Source organism: Centrocercus urophasianus, unplaced genomic scaffold (genome assembly GCF_019232065.1).
Source record: "Centrocercus urophasianus isolate 14NV4802_14NV808 unplaced genomic scaffold, USGS_Curo_1.0 seq_11, whole genome shotgun sequence".
NCBI classification, from domain to species: domain Eukaryota; kingdom Metazoa; phylum Chordata; class Aves; order Galliformes; family Phasianidae; genus Centrocercus; species Centrocercus urophasianus.
Window position 1 is genome coordinate 63,657,888 of NW_024884253.1, and position 17,049 is coordinate 63,674,936.

Genomic DNA, 17,049 nt, shown 5'->3' on the forward strand with positions numbered 1-17,049 from the left:
TTTTTTTTTTTTTAAACCAGGAAAACCCATGGCCCTTCCAGATGTCTCAGATATCTTGTAGTCCAAACTTCTTTTTCCAACATGACAGCCATGAATATTCCTTCTCCAACGAAGTGAGATTGTTATAGGGTTTAATAAGCGCATCTATGAGTTAAGGGTACAGGCTGCAGCTGAAGGATCTCCGATCATTTAGCAGAGTGAGCAGCAATTAAGACTTCCTAGTCTTCCACATTCTCTTGCTCAGAACACTAAGATACGCAATATTTCACAGAATGAATATAATTAAAGCTCAAAATACAAGCTCTAATTACAATTAAATGAAGTAGGTCAAAATGAGGGCCTGCTGTCATTTTTATAAAGTGACTTGTAAATGACTACTTTGAATGGATGGCCATACTGTGGATTTAATGATGTAAAGACCCATAAAACACCTTGCATGTTCTAAAATGCATAACACCTGATAATGTTTTTCCAGTAGCTGGCATTTCATGTGTTCATCTGTACTTCCTCATCAACAGGTAACTTCCTAATATCATACAGGCAATAACTGCTGTCTCGTTACCCCCACCACCAGAGGAGCTAACTACCATTGTTAACCTAGTCTCTGTACTGCAGTTATCAGCCATCTTCTCTCTGTAATTGTTTAGTGTTAACATGATCCAGTTAAATGACCAGCAGGTGTTCCCAGCTCTCAGGCCAGTGAGATATCCAGTTTGTATTTCAAACCCGAGGAAAGGTTCACTTAACTATGTAAGAAAAGAATACTACTACTCTTTGTAGCTTTGTCTTGCTTATTGTAGACTTTTCTCAGCAGCAAAAGAATTCTAAACAACCATTATTGGAAAGAAAAAATGAATATCACATGCTTTTTCTTAAATAGGAAATGCATAGCACTGCCCAAAGTAGCAGGTGATTTAAGATTGAGTCCACAGGTTTATTTAACGTAGCCTTGTCTGATTCTTCTGGCACTATCTGCTACTCCTGGTACACACTCAGGCACAATTTCTGAGGAAGATACTGGGAGTCTGCATGGCCACCTATAGAGATAGCCGGATTCTGTATCCAGAAGTTGAAGCTTGCAAAAAGGTATACTAGGAAATATCAAACAGGAAGATGTGAAGGCCCTGATTTGCTAGGAGCAATCAAACAAGTCAGTGTCCCATCCCTCTGGAGTGAGAGGAACCATATCATAATCATGGTCATACTGACTTAAAATCCTCACCCTAAGCCCAGCTCTTTCACAAAGCTTAACACACAGTTGTTCTCATCACCTCCAGTGCCTTAAAGAAGCACTGGGAATCTACTTTATACATATTTACTTACAGCATGTAATTTTGTTTAGATCTGAAGGCAGTTTGCTCTTGTCTCAGCCTAGCTACGTTCAGAGAAGATGACGTGTAACAGCAATACATTTATAAAATTAAAGAAGGGCTTGTTGGAAGAAACCATCTCTTGAATCACAGTCAAAAAATTAAAATTTCTTTTATAGTAACCAGGACATATAGATTTCATTCTTATATGAAAAATGTTATTTCTTTTCCTCTCCTTCTTCAGTTAGGCATGTTCACAGTAAGAAATCACATTGAAAATAACTGGATTTAAACATGCTAAAGTCTATGCACCCACTGAAAAGCTCAAAGGCAAAGTTCATTTGTCCTGACTGCCCTTCTTGAACCATGTGAAAGTATTGATTAGCAGTGAATAACCATGGTCCTTATTAAACAACTAACGGAGATTGTCAACGGTACAGAGCTGCAGCCAATTTCTACCGTACTTATCAATTGTTATGTAAGTGGTAACCTTGTCCTCATGCTGGAGGGGAACCACAAAACATGAAGTTCAGTGTTGCATACAAAATACAGCCATGCTGGAAGTACACAAAACAATTTTCAACAGCAAAGCTTTGCTATTTATGCTTACATGTCTGTTAACTCCAGTGTTACGCATCCCCCAACTAGCTTTGGCACTCCTGGTTTTCCTGCCAATCAGGAAAGAGGAAAAAAAAAAAAAAAAAAAAAAAAAAAAAAAAAACAAGAAAAAAACTAAACCAATTTAAGAAAAAAAACAACAACAACAAAAAAAAAGAATGACAAAAACAACCAACAACCTCCTACATACATTTTGCAATCTTGGTCACATAGGCACCAGATTCAAAGTTCCTGTCCCCAAAGCAACCTTCATGACTCTGGCCTCACACAAGATATTCTGGGCAGCTACCACCTTAATCTCAGGCTAAGATCAAACCACAGGAAACAGTGCCAGGCTACAAAGCCAGCCACTGTCCTCCTGAGAAAAGGCAGCAAATAGAAAGCAATGTAGAATTTAAGAACAGCTTGGTTTGGAAAGGACTTAAAAGATGATTTAGTTCCAAGCACCTGACATAGGCAGGTCCTGATACTGAAATACCCCATGAGACAAGAGTGTAAGACACAAGCAGCTGAACCAAAATACCCAATGCAGTTCCCCAAGACTGCCAACCAAGTCTTGCAGATGGAAATCAGAGGTCAGTGCTACAAGTGAAATCTAGAACCCTTCTCCAGTAGTAAAGCACCAGTGGACTGGATATTTCAGACATTAAGCATGAGCAGTACATTTTTAACATGGCATTACCAATAGCATAAGGGTGGATTTTAAACATTTGTGCACGTGAATGGCAATGTGAGCTATGGGAGTTGAGTGCCTTGTAAAGCGAAGACAACAATCAATGTGTGGGTGACAGAACCCAGCTCTCAGTCACCCCATTTGGTGAGACAAAAAAAAAAAAAAAAAATCAGAAAACAAACTGATGACAACAAAGATTATGCACTGTTTTAGTGCACAGACTGTCATGTCACAGAAGGCATAAAAGCACCTCAGCACATAAATTTAGCCATAACATGTAGGTCTGCAGATTCTCAGGGGCTGACCCAGGCTTCCTTGCTTTTCTTCCTCTACGACCTCCTTCGGAATTGAGTATCAGATAACCCAGGCTACATTTGAGAGGCATGGTACATTTACCACAAAATATTCAACAGGTTCCTTTCCCAAGTCATTCCCATTATTTTTGGTATACTATGCTAATATTCCAAGTAATTCAGTAATCTCCATCCTGACAAGTCATTGCTCAACAATGTCACGATAATGAGTTGATCCTTCTTTGGTTGGAAGCGATAAAATAGTTGCCAAAACTTCAATAGGATGCTAAGAGAAAGGAATTTATACTCATTACAGTGCACTCTTAAATTTGCACTGAGACCACTTTCAATATACAAACCAATGCACTGGGTTACCCTTAAGTACACCAAGTTTCACATGGCTTTACTGTCTGGGGTATCCCCTTATCACAGAGGGAACTGCATTTCTTTAGCTTTCAAATCCATAACAATACGAAAACAAATGCAACAAATTCTATCAGTGATTACTGGCTGACTGTAATACAAGCCTAAAATATGACTGCTGACAACATAATCATTCCAGTACAAAGTAGGATGTAGTTTTCCAGGAAAAAGAAAAAAGTATATAATTATCAAATTTAACAGACACATTAAAACTAAAATTCATTTAATCTTATATTAAGATTAAATAACGTGATAGAGTGATCAAAGTACACTAAGGAAGGAGCAATAGGCAAGAAAAGTACATAGTCTCAAAAAAGGTAGGATAAAAGACACATGTCAGCCGTGCTTAAAGGCATGTAAGTGTCAAATCAAACAGCATCAATTCTGTAGTGGAAAGAAGCATATTGTTTCGGATAATAAAAACTATTTTAACTTGCTCAAGAATAGCTTATCATAGAAGCTTACTTCATAAGGCAGTCCTCCACTATAAAGCAAAAGGTCTTTATCAAAGAAGGTCTAAGAGAATTGCTGAGCTGCACTTTAAGGCCATATTCGTGACTCACCAGTCCATAGCATCCACTTCACATGACTAAAAATTCCAAAAAAAATGCCTCTTCTGACCATACCATGCGTGCTTTATACTTGGGGAAACAAAGTCAGTTCAGATGTAGCTTTACAGGTATTACTTACCTCAAAGAAATGGCATACTGAAGTTATAACACATTTCATCTGGTACACATTAAATTGAATCTTTTTCCTTACAGCAAATGTAAGCACTTGTCACTACAATACTGATGAGCTTGAGATACAAGCACCGTTTTTCTCTTGGACCAATAAAATAGCTGAATATCACTTTGCGAAATGAATTTCAAAAGTTCTCAGGGGCTGGCTCAAGCATATTATAATAACTGAGGCTGGAAAGAATGTTTTGTTCAAAACAAGCATATTTTAACCTTATTTTTATTTACAGAAGCTTGGGAAGTTTAAAGGCAGTAAATTTAATACTCTATTATATTACAATTTGGAGATGGAGGAGTGTTAATCTATTTTCCCCAGAACAAGAAAAAAAATAACACATCATACAAAAAAAGCTTACTCATCAGTTTAGTGCTTTGTATTGCCTTAGGAGGCTGTGTTAAGAGCACAATGTAATATCCAAACAGCTTAAGTAGAATGTTAACTCTAATACCTGCTGGCAGCAACAATAGCATTTAAACATTCTGCAACTAGGAAGCATTCAGCTAAAGCTCTTCTCATGGAATCCCAAAAGCTTTTCTCCTCTATCTACCCACACTCATGCCAATGAGCTAAAGGGCTGTGCTCCAAAACTTCTAACCTTTTTGGAAAGAAGGAACAGCTATCACCCAACAGTTATCACAGGAACAAGACCAAATATTTATTTGGCATACCCCATTCTGACACAAAGGTACTCATGCATCCATGGGCAAGTTAAAACCTTTATAATATGGACAAGGTGTATTTGTTTCTTCCTTTTGCACTGGAGTAGTTCCAACAGCATATCCCCTCACATAAGGGCTTCAAAGCTTTAAACCTCCTCAGTTGTAGACACAAGCTCTTCACTCAGACTCCAAGAAATTACAAGTCAGCCTTACATTACCCAGTGCAAGCATCTCTGCAACTCGCAGTACACATTTTCCAACTGCAAATAAGAACATGGGCATGAGTATACAAATCTTCCAATACGAGATCGTAAAGCACAGAGTTAGTGCAATTCCACAACTGGCTTTTCCTTCTGTTACACTGCAGGTTATGACAGCACCCTTTTCACAGGCAGCACTTCAGGAATTGCTACTGAGAATGAAAACACTAGTTTCTTTTACGGTACCCAAAGACAGGACGAAGGGCAACAGGCATAAACTGGAACCCAGGAAGTCCTATATGAACAGGAGGGAAAAAAAAGCCTCTTTGAGAATGACAGACAACTGGAACAGCCTGCCCACAGAGGCAGTGGAGTCTCCTTTTCTGGACTTACTCAAAACCCACATGGATGCCTTCCTGAGTAACCTACTCTAGGGAATCTGCTTCAGCAAGGGGTTGGACTAGACAACTTCCAGGGGTCCCTTCCAGCCCCTATGGTTCTGTGATAGAAGCATTTGCTCTTGAGCACAATCCCATTATTTCCAGGCTTTAAATAACTACTTTTCTTGAAGATAAATAAATAAATACAGTCACACTATGGGCCACTTTTCTTTCTTCACCTACCGTAAGCAACAAAAGCAGCAGGCACTGGTTACACACACTTAAGACAGTTGTCCCACCACACAGTGTCCATCATCATGGTTTAATCAATCAGAAACAGTTACTACAAAGGGCAAAAAACCTGCTAGTGGAAGCTGACTGACAGTGACCTGCAAACCACCTCACCTTGTAAACCGAGCTTGCACCTCCCGATACAGTGCAAAATAGATTATATTGCAAAGAAAACAAGTCTCATCATAACACCTAATACAAAAGTTACAACTGATAAAAAACACAGTTTAGGAGAGATGCTAAATTTGGCTAACAACCTGCTCACTGCTATATTTCTGTTTCCAAGCCTAATACAGACCGTACAGACCTCCCCTCCCCCCAACACAGTCTCCTCAAATCCATCAGCCTTCAGTTCTGGTAGGAAGGTGGCTTAAAAAACAACTGGGACCATAAAAAATAGCAGTAGGAGTAGTAGGTCATATTTATTTTTAAACAGCCAAACACACTGCTCATTAAAAAGGTAACATGCAGGAATGAGTTCATCTTCAATATTAACCTTCCATGACTCACCTACAGAATATACTTCAGTATTGACTTCAATTACTTAGATGTAACCAATTTGAGAAGACAGAGGCAGATTCAAAACTGCTTTAAGTTCCACTATGCATACACACAATTTAAGAAAATAGTTTCATGGTAATTACTTGTAGTTTAATTTGACTTAATTTCATTTTTCTTGATTTTAGCATAAGAACACATAAATGGATTACCTTGCAGCATGAAATCCATGGCAATTCCTTCTAAAGAATTCAATAAGGAATTCTTTAATCATTTGATTATTTCTCTAAAGTATATTTTATGAGCTGATGCTTAATTATTTCAGGAGATCTGGATTACAATTTTTATTTCTAGATGTGCAATTTGGTGGATAAAGAACATGGGAGCACGATTTCAGTCTCCACTGAGACATCTTAAAATAACCCTAGCTGGTAACTACTAGTGAGATAGCAGGCTCTTCTCTCTGTTGGCTGCATATTTCTTTCTCAACTATTTGCTAGAATACAAGCAACAAATCATACCAAACAAAGGGAATAAACATAATTTAATTTACACTTCAATGAGAAATATTTCTAATCTGCTTTTTTTTTTTTTTTTTTCCTTCATTTCAATCACATATTGCATTACTGATTTCCAAATGCTATGGCCTATTACCAGTGGCTTTCCTACAGAAGTAACATCAGTCAAAAGAATGGCCTTAAGGTAAAGGCATTCTTTCAGCAGCCTAACAGAACTATCAAAGAAGTTAACAAAGTAGGCCATTTATTTGAGGTGTGACCGCACTAGCAATATTCATCAGGTTAAGAAAACACTTCAGTCAAGCATAACGTCCTAGAAGTCACTGAACAGCATCTTGCCTATTGCTTTTGTCAAGTTTTAATTATGTCATATTAGCACCAAACTGCATGTCTGGATGCAGGCTATTTTTAGGCTGCAATTCAATTGGCACTCTTACAATGACTGGGATTAAAGCTCCAAGACAGCCAAGTTACTGTATATAGGCCAATGCAATTACATGTTGAAACACGCTGCAGGAACATGATCATGCTCAGCAGCCAGCATGGTGAGGAACAGCACTAGGAAGACACTTGCTACGCGCTGGCAAATGCATTTGTTAGCAGAGTGAATGCTTTTATCTTGCCTGTCTCAATTAAGAGCCCACAAAGGAAAACATTAAAACAAATGATAGTTTTACTCCAGTTCCCTACAGTTTGATTTAGTGCTTATGACAGAAAGATAACATTTTGGCAACCTTGAAAATCAATATCCTTTACCTTTACTGGCAGCTGTTCAGATGACTTAATTCTGTCAACACAGAAGTAGCCCACTTCAGTCCTGCCCTGAAAATAGTCTCAAGCATGAAACAACACAGTCCTCACCCTGCACACTCTTTAACTTCTGTGCAGAGTAGCTTGTGCAGGGCCTGTTTTTAAAGGGCTTTTACAAGGATGCTCTAAAATATCTGCTGAAAAATATATGTACATATTTTAAGATTCTTCTTCTTCAAGCTACTCAATGTATTTGTTTTTTTTCATACATTCAAGTATTAACTACTAAGTTAAAATGCTAAGCTCTAATTGACTTGCTAATCTTGGAGTCATGTTCTTAGGCCTTCCCTTTGTAACTACATGTACATTTCCTGCATAATGAACAACTTCAAATCTAGGGCCTAAAACACTCAGGACTTAATGTTTTGAGACTATGAAAACAAAAAAAAAAAAAATAAAACAAAAAACACAACATCATCATTTATCCTTTAGGATATTTTTACATAAGAGTTTAAATAGGCACTGGAATGGGCTGCCCAGGGAGGTGGTGGAGTCAGCAACCCTGAAGATGTTCAAGGAAGATCTGGACATTGTGATGAGGGACATGTTTGAGTGAGAACTATTAGTGATGGGTGGATGGTTGGACGGGGTGATCCCGTAGGTCTCTTCCAACCTTGGTGATTCTATGAGTCTCTGAACTTTGACTAGCAATGACCATTACAAGATGCAAGTCATTTAGGCAACAGATCTAACAGATCACATCAGACACATCTACCTTAAGTACACATTTCTCCTGTACCTTTCTTTTCCACTGCAAGTTAAGCCAGAACATCTTGTGATCACTAGAAAGCTGTAAGTCTTCCGCATTTATAAGAGAAGCTTGACTCACCTGACAGCGTAATACAGAATACTTTGGGAAAAAAAAAAGTTGCAATGAACACGAGAACAAATCATGTGCAGAGATAGAAAAGCACAGATAGTGTCATTTGACCTATCATTGCCCCTCCTTCTTCAGACTTGACTGCTTTACCTGCTTTCGAAAAGCATTTAGCATACATTCCCATCAATTTCCTATTATAACACAGCATAAAGTACAGCAATGGCAGCAGAACAACAAGGTCCTAAGCTGCAGCAAGCAAGGGCTTACTCAAATACAACAGCCACAGGTATAGAAATAAAAGAAAGAAGCTGCTTACCTTTAGAAGGCCTCAGGTATGCAAGGTTCTCCAGCAAGATACCCTTGCCTCTACTACCAACCCTTAAATGAGGTCTGGGAAGGGGTGGATCCTGGCTTCACCCCTTCCGGTCGCTCAGGTACATTGCATACACCTGAGCTCCCCTGGGTTGGCCCTGCCTTCCTATCAGGTGCTCAATCAATGTTTCAAGCCCTGCTTTAGCATTTCCACTATTCCTGCAAAGACATCTAAAGGAAGAAGTTTGAAGAAAATTGCCTCGTGATAGAAAGTCTTTAAGACTGAAAGTAGTAGCAAAGGTGGTAGTCTTCAAACCATCATTCTTGCAACCAGACACAGCTCACCACCTTTCCTTAGCACCAACTACTACAAGGCTTCTCAGTCCTTTCACCTCTTCCAATGAAAAAAAAGCCATAAAAGAGTATCCCACAAATTCACTTACTTTTTTTGATAGAAAGCAGTTAACCACAAAGATCCCAACTGCCTGTTAAAGTTAACTGCATAAACGAACCTCACAACTTCAGAATTTTCCTTTTTTTTTTTTTTTTTTTTTTTTTTTTTTTTTTTTTTTTTTTTTTTTCCCCCAAAGACTAAAGAACTTTTGTTTGGTTGTTTGGGTTTTTTTTGTTTTTTTTTGTTTTTTTCCATACTGCTGATCACTCCTACTTCTCCAGGTGCTCATTGCCTTTAATTGCCCCAGTCCTTCAAGACTGCTGCACTACTCAGGTGCAAAGAATAAAGTGCAACAGGCATCCTTAATTCTCTGACAAACCTGGGGGAGTCTACACCACCAGAGACTTTACCACGTCCCATAAATAGAGCAGAGGACAACAACTCTTTGCAAGCAAAACTCTCTTACAATGCTGGAGATGAAGAGAAAACAAAACAAGAAACTCTACCCACTTTGTGGAGCCACAAGTCACACTGCAGGGGCAGCTGCTGCAGTGTAGTAATAAAAAGCAGTTAAAGATACCAATTTTTTCTGAATCCTAGAAAAGTCCCACTTTCATCTGCCCTACAGCTAGATAAGTGCCACCAACTCACTCTGGTTGTGTATTACAAGTTATTTATGACTTTTTTATGATTTTTTCTCACCTTAACAATATCAAGAGTTTAACTATTAGTGATCCCAGCAACACCAGGTCCAGTTTTTCCAAGAATATGTATTTTGTCTTAAAAAACCTTCTAGAACTATGACTAAAGGAGAGTAAGCCACTTTTTCAGTTGCCTCACTCTGTGTTACAGAGCCTACTAAGACATAAAATCATGATTGATATTACCAAGAGATTAATAATAATGCTTTGGCTTGTAGTGACTGGGCATCCAGGATGAAAATTAAGAGTTTTTCAGGACTTTGTAATTCACATAAATATTGTCCTCACATTTTAGTAGTATGACTGCTGAAGTCAAACAGTCACACTGAAAATGAAGAAAAAAGTCTAAGGTTTTGCGCTTTTTTTCAAAAAAAGCGTTCTTAAAAATGCTTGTAATTAAAGAATTATTTCTTTTTAAGTGTTTGGAATTGTAAACTGCAATGCATTTTACATACATATATATGTGTTAAGTTGATGACATGTGGCAAGTGAACTTCTAAGCCTCACTCACCTTTCCTTCAATAATTTCATATGCCAGATAGATGCAGATGCTTCTAGGTAGCTGGGCCTACCAGAGAACAGACTGCTACTTTTGTCCCAACTTGTTCCTGTGCTAAAAACATGTAACAACATTCCTTGCTGTCTTCTTAATAACTGTAATACAATATAAAGTTAATACTAATATAATGCAATCCAGGTGGTGTGGAAAGTGATGACAGAAGTATAGAGGCTGGCACTCTTTCCTCTGAGCCAGTAATGAAGTAATATTCCAGTACATAGGTACAGCCTACTGACGCACTGTTTATCAAAGAAGTGTACAGTCCCAGTTCAGACCACTTGGGCTCACTGAAAAATTCATTTTTTGAAACGCAGAGGTCCCAACCTGTACTCATCAAATTCTAGGCAGACTGACTGCATTACTTCAAAGTTTTAAATGGGTACAAGTTTCTCTTCCAGTCACTGTGGTTCTGTGGCTCTTTTAAACAGATGCTGCAGAGAGGTGTGGGTGCTTCGACAGCCAAGAAGGTGGACTGTAAAGCTGAGAGAACCATCATAGGTAAGAATGTGATAGAAGGGTAATTTAACACCCGTTTGCATTACATGGGGCAGTGTATACAGGAGGACAGCCAAGCAAGCCAGATGAGATAGAAAAAAAAAAGACCCTAATTACTTACAAGATAGGATAGCTGTGCGAGCACAGTAAAGAGAACACAACTCCAAAAAGTTTTTAGAAGTCTTGTTCTTATATGGGACAGCAAAAGAGTAGACTGCAGCACACCAACTTCACATCTTTCTTTGATCTTTCCTTCACCAACACAGATACAGACTGAAGCCTTCTAAGTCTCTTGCTAACTGAAGCTGTCAGCAATCTTCATAGAGCTCTTTCAGAAGAGTTTGAAAGAAAGGACCTATCTACAACTAGATTTGGAAGAAAACTTTGAAATCTGTAACTGCAAGTACAAGACCTGAGGAATTACAGCAGCAAGGTCTAACTCCTCCTTTCTTTGATTAAAAATATCCTACAGTGATATAAATTTTCATACACAGGATGTGACTGAACCAATTTCAAAATCTAACAGCACTATAAGATCTATGAAGTTGACACCATGCTTTTTTCCAATCATTCTTAAAACTACAAAAACTTTCGAGCCATCAGCAGCTAAGCGACTTAAAAGAGAAATGTTCAGTTCAGCCCCTAGAGCTCTGAGATTGTTCTGCTCCACTGCTTTTGCAATACACTTTTCAAGACTAAATCACACAACTAAGCTAAACTGAACTATAACTTGTTAAAACTATCACTGAACAAAAGAACCTTGCAAGGATTTCAAAGACCTCATACGTTAAACTGTCCAAATCCAGCATTTTACAGTCAAATTGTCCTTGCTGTACCAGGATGTTAGCTTCTTTGAAGGCCAATACTGCTGAAAATAACAAGCTGCCAGACTCTGGGTAGCTTTTTGTGGTTATGCTTCCAAGTATATTTATGCTCTCCTATAGTATCATGCTCCACATAGGACTCTGATGCAGATCATGCTCTCAAGTCAAAAACAGAGCCTGGTCCTACCATGTTTTCCTTAGTAAACCACTCTGGGGTCAATCTCTTGAAGTATGAGGTTTTGTAAACTCTAGAAACTCTTGGTTAAATCTGGAACCTGCTGGAAATAACTGCTCTGTTAAACTCTCTTCTCTAAAAGGATGAGAAAGGGCTTCATCAGCCCTGAACATCAAAGATGTTCACCAGCCTCAGAAAGAATTTGAAAGACGTGGTCATCTTAATGGCCCTTGACTGATATATTCCTCAGCTAACCCATTCCAATCCTCTGCAGTGATACTTGAAGAAGATATCAGCCAGTTTCCTTTGTCTGTGTGCTTATTTTGGATCCAAAGGTGAGCATAAAGATGATGATAGGGCGGAACACTTCTATAAAGAAAGGTTGGGGGACCTGGGCTTGTTTACCTTGGATAAGACTCTGGGGGAGATCTCACTGTGGCCCTTCAGCACTTGGAGGGAGCTCATAAGCAGGAGAGAGACAAACTTTTTACACAATCTGATAGTAATAAGACAAATCTTTAAACTAAAAGAAGTGAAAATTAGGCTAGAGGCCCTGGCACTGGCTGTCCAGAGAAGCTATGGATTGCCCATCCCTGGAGACATTCAAGGCCAGGTTGGATGGGGCCCCAACAGCCTAATCTGGTGGGTGGCAGCCCTGCCAACATCAAGAGGATTGGAATGAGACGATCTTTCATCTTTCCCTTCCAACTTAGGCCATTCGATGATTCTGTGATTTTCCAAGATACAAATAGGAAAAGATTTTGTCTTCTATTCTTCAGATCCAGGGAAAAGCATAGCGGAGCCAAACCAAAAATGCTTTCTTCAGAGAACGGCTGCTCTGCTCTCCAGGATCAAAATCTAAACCATCCCTTTTCTCTTTCTAAATAGCCTCTATGCACCAAGTCATTTCTTAATGTCACTGAGGCAGCTCACAGGTCTGCTGCTGTAAGAAAACCTGAAGGTGCTGGCAGGATTATATCCTCTGGCACTGAGTTCTGCGCCAAAGCTGAGCCTCATGCCAGGACACGGCCCTGTGGAACAGTCCCTGCTGTCAGTTTGCATCACACCATATCCTGAGTTAGCCATGGCTTTTAATCAAGAGTTAAATTCCTTCTTCTTTATGAATGAAACTCCACAATCCCTCTTCTAGTGCCAACTCCATTTATTTGCTTATAACACTGCTTTTTGAATGACACTGTTCCTATTTACAAGATCTTGGAGAAGCTGCCTCTTTTTTTTCTTTTTTTTTTTTTTCCAAGAGAGAACAAGAGGTGGAAATATGTATTGTTATAACATTGTACCTCTCCCTTTCCACCTGGACAACCAGTACACCACATGCACAAGGAAATTTTTTTTTTCTTTTCCCCTATCAAACAAAGTATTTGAATTACGTTTTTTCATAAATTAAATAGTGTGATTTCCTATACTATTATGAACATACAATTCTTACATCGCTGCCCTAAACAGTACACTAAACAGTACAGTGTAATATGAGAATGGAATATGGTAACATACTCAGCACACTGTAATTATATGAATAAGATCTCTTAAAAAAAAAAAAAAAAAAAAAAAAGCATACCACTTGACATTGGCCATGTATATATATCCACTCTCCTGAATGACCCTGTGTCAGCAAGTCAGAAGTATCAAGTAACTCAAAGCAATTCAAAACCAACAAACCCAAAGTACCAAATTAGATTCAAAGAGCATTATTGGCACAGGGCCCAAGCCACAAATTTAGATCCAGTCCTGAATTTTCCCAACGTTCACAGAAATGGGCAAAAGGGCCATCTGAATTCACAGTCCAGACTAGATCCAGTTCTCATTAGTACTACGGACAGTGAGAAAGATAGACCAACAATATTCCAAACCAATGGGGTAAAAGCCAAATCTGAAATAACACCTTGAGCACTCGAACCAATAAAAGCAACCCACAAAAACTCTGTAATGTAATCTCAACAAGATTTTGCAGACAAGACTAGAAATACTGTGATAGAATTTGTGGCACTTAATTGTATCTACACATGTCATCATCTCAGTCAAATCAGCATCAAGGCATCTTAAGCCACCATGCTTTCCTGGTGAGCAATCCTGACCACAGTGCCCCATGGAATTGGACTTGACACATCTGCCCCAGGCACACTAGGCAGAACCAAATGCATTACAGTGCAGGGTGAGCTGCTTCATCCAAAGGAATGGCCGTTGGGAAAGCCGTGCACAGAGAAAAAGGAAAAAGGAGGAGGTTTCTTCCCCCTAGAGGGGAACAGGATTGCAGACCCTTCTCTTTTCAGAGTTCCCAGTCAGCCAGTTAGAATTTTTCACCTCATCCAAATACTTAAAGCATTCAGGGCTGTAAATCCTATCCCAGACAGCATTCATGAACCCGAGTCATCTAACCTCAGTGCACTCCTCCACAGGAATCTAAAGACACTGCCATTCGGAAGACACTTTACGGATTGAAACTTGCTTCCAAACCTAAGTGTAACCTTAAAAGGAAAATTCTTCTTGATTTCACTTGTTTTATTTCCAAAGAATTGAATTGCCACTTGGAGCCAAACTCCGACATTTGTTCATTACAAAAAGCCAATACCATAATTCTATGACAGCCTGACTGATTTTTCATTTAAATTTTAAGGGGGTGTATTGGTAATGTATAACAATATTTCAACTTACAGTGACAAGTTACTCTAGTATTAACTACAAAACTTCTACAATAATCACAAGTTTTAACTCTTTATGTGCATACTACTCTGCAGCTTGTGGTCCAAAGTCACCAGGTGCCACCGTGTTTCCAAGGAATATGTGAACATTCATCTAAATCAAAAGCTGATAACTTGAAAGCAGATTAAAGGAAAAAAGAACATAGGTCACTTTCCTGCAGAACTCAGTGGCAAACATGCCACCCACTCAGAAGAGATCAGAACTGATTTAGACGGGTGTTACTATGTATTTCAGCTAAAAACTGCTAAGTTTGTTTCAAGCTTTTTTGCACTAGTCGCCATCAAGATATTAAACAGTCTGTTCAGCCATTAGCTCACTAATTTTCAAAGTAATTAATTGATCAGTCAAACCTTAAATATGTCAAATTGAGCTGACAACTGAATTTTAAACTGCACTCTGCCTTGACAGATGCATTCCTCTGAGATCACAGAGATCAAGACAAATTTGAGGACAAATGTGGAAGAGCTCTGCTCAGTCAACCCACGTGGTAACCTCCTAGAGACCCAGTGAATACAGCCCGGAGGAAAAGACACAGAGGGAAAAAAAAAAAAAAAAAAAAAATCCTTCCCCACCACCATAAAAGAAAGTGGGAAGCCTGTCCTTAAAAAGTGACAGAAATCAGTTAACTCGCAAAACTACATCAACACACAAAAAGATCTAATCACAAACACAGAAAGGCTGCGCTAACAGCAAGTGCGCACAAAGAATTAAGCTTTACATGCATTCAGTAAACATAAACAAGTCTAACCAACTGCATTTTTTTCTCAGTAAAAGCTAAGGGAATGCCAAGAGACATAATAATTAAAGCACCCCAGAAATAAATAGGCCTTGATTTTGCAAACGCAAAGGTAACTTTAACCATGTAAGCAGATTCCCACGAGCCTACCCACACAGTTAGAACAGCAGAAACAAATGTTTGCAATAGTCAGAGCCCCAGATTAACAAGTCACTGCCATTAGCTGAGCAGCTATCATTCAATAGCACCTCGAGAGACTTCTGCCATCTTTCATCCTAAGCCTGGAAATCCAGCTTTCAAACATCAAGTAAGCTCCAGAAACACATTTCAGTACACTGAAATGCAGGGCAGGAGTTAAGCACATAGAAGTGATTGTGGATTTGGGGTGGCCCCTCAGGCACAGAATCCTTGGGGATTTTTAGTTAGAAAAGGGTTATAAAGAAATGCACAGACAGCATTGAAAGGGAAGTAATAGCAAAACACAACACAGTGGAATACTCTTGAAAATGACGTTGCTTTAACTGTAAATCCAGATTAAAAATGATCTTTTTATTTACTTTACGAGGTGTCAGAATCTGCCCTGTCCTTTTAATTAGCTCTGACTCCCAAAAAAGCCTCCCTTGGAAACAATGGGACCAGTCTCTGAATGAGAGAGCACTGAGCACATGAAAACAGAATTGACCCAGTGCACCAAGAACTCCCAACGTTTTTGTGTGCAAGGCAGAGCTCTGCTCTCTGGATGCTGTATCCTTGGCAACTATTATGCAAGAAACTGTTCTACAAATGCAAAACTTCTGTCTGCTCCAAGAGCTTTTCTCTGAAATACTTTTATTGGGCTTTGGATATCCTTAAATCTGAGAGCACACACAGCCCTTTGTCATCTCCCTGCAAGCTCCCCAGAGCAAGATATAATGCAACAAGTGATGTTAAGAGAGTATTTTCCTTCCACTTCATCAGAGAGTGAATAAAAGTTTTACAACTTTTGCCTTGCTTTCTTCTGGAAAAAAAAAAAAAAAAAAAAAAAAAAAAAAAAAAAAGTCCCTTTTTTTCTTCAGTCCGCCCTGCAGAACTAATGTACAGATGTAAGATAATAGTGAAAGGCCGTTATTATTATGTCAGTCAATGGAACTGCTTTGAAATCTGAAAATTCGAGCCCTATGCCTGGCTGTCCGGCTTCAAGGGCAGCATGCGGGTGCCAGCACACGCCAAGAAGCAGGCAGCAGAGGCAGGTAAGATGTGACAAGGGCTGTGGCGGTGACACGCCGCAGCTCCTGAGCTGTATCAATTGTTTCAAGGGCAGCAGACAGGCTGCTATTTTTACCCAAGCCCTTGCTGTAACCGTCTGGCTCATACAGCCCTGCCAAGCCCAGCTCGGATCCCTCCCGCAGCTCAGCTGTCCCTAAGCCCCGAGGCACTCAGATGGGCCAATGCTGATACCTAACGGGGGGCCGAGGGGGTTGCGGTGGGATTTTTGGATTCCTCCCCTCTTCCTCACCCGACCGCGGCTGCAGGGATTGCCCCGGGGATGCCCGGGGAGCGCGGCTGGGGGCAGCCCCGCATCGCTGCCGTCCCGTCTCCGAGGCTCCGACCGGCTCCTACCTCCGAGCCCCCCTTCCCGAATCCCTCCGTACCTTCTGCGGGGCGCGGAGCAGGCGGTGCACGCCGGCCAGCTGCGTGCCGAGCGGGATGTCCTCGCGGAAGGTGTAGAGCGGCGGCCGGGTGGGCTCGGGGAAGTTGGTGCTGTTGAAAGGGTCGGTGTCATCCAGGAACTGCACCCGGCACACCAGCGTGGCCATGGCGCATCCATGCACCGGCGAAGCGGCGGCGCCGGGGGCGAGTGGGCAGCGCAGGGGGCCGCGGGCGCCCCCTCGGCAGCGCGGCGCGGCGCGGCGCTACGT

The 17,049-nt window shown here is 40.2% G+C and overlaps 1 protein-coding gene across 1 annotated transcript in view; it reads right to left on the reverse strand.

The window, feature by feature from the left end:
• The window catches only part of FHOD3 (formin homology 2 domain containing 3), a 365,756-nt gene extending 348,809 nt beyond the window's left edge, over positions 1 to 16,947 (reverse strand). Inside the window, exon 1 of the mRNA XM_042808981.1 lies at positions 16,783 to 16,947. Within this exon, the coding sequence (XP_042664915.1) occupies positions 16,783 to 16,947 (165 nt within the window). The remainder of the gene's footprint in view (positions 1 to 16,782) is intronic.
• Positions 16,948 to 17,049: the final 102 nt, after the last annotated feature.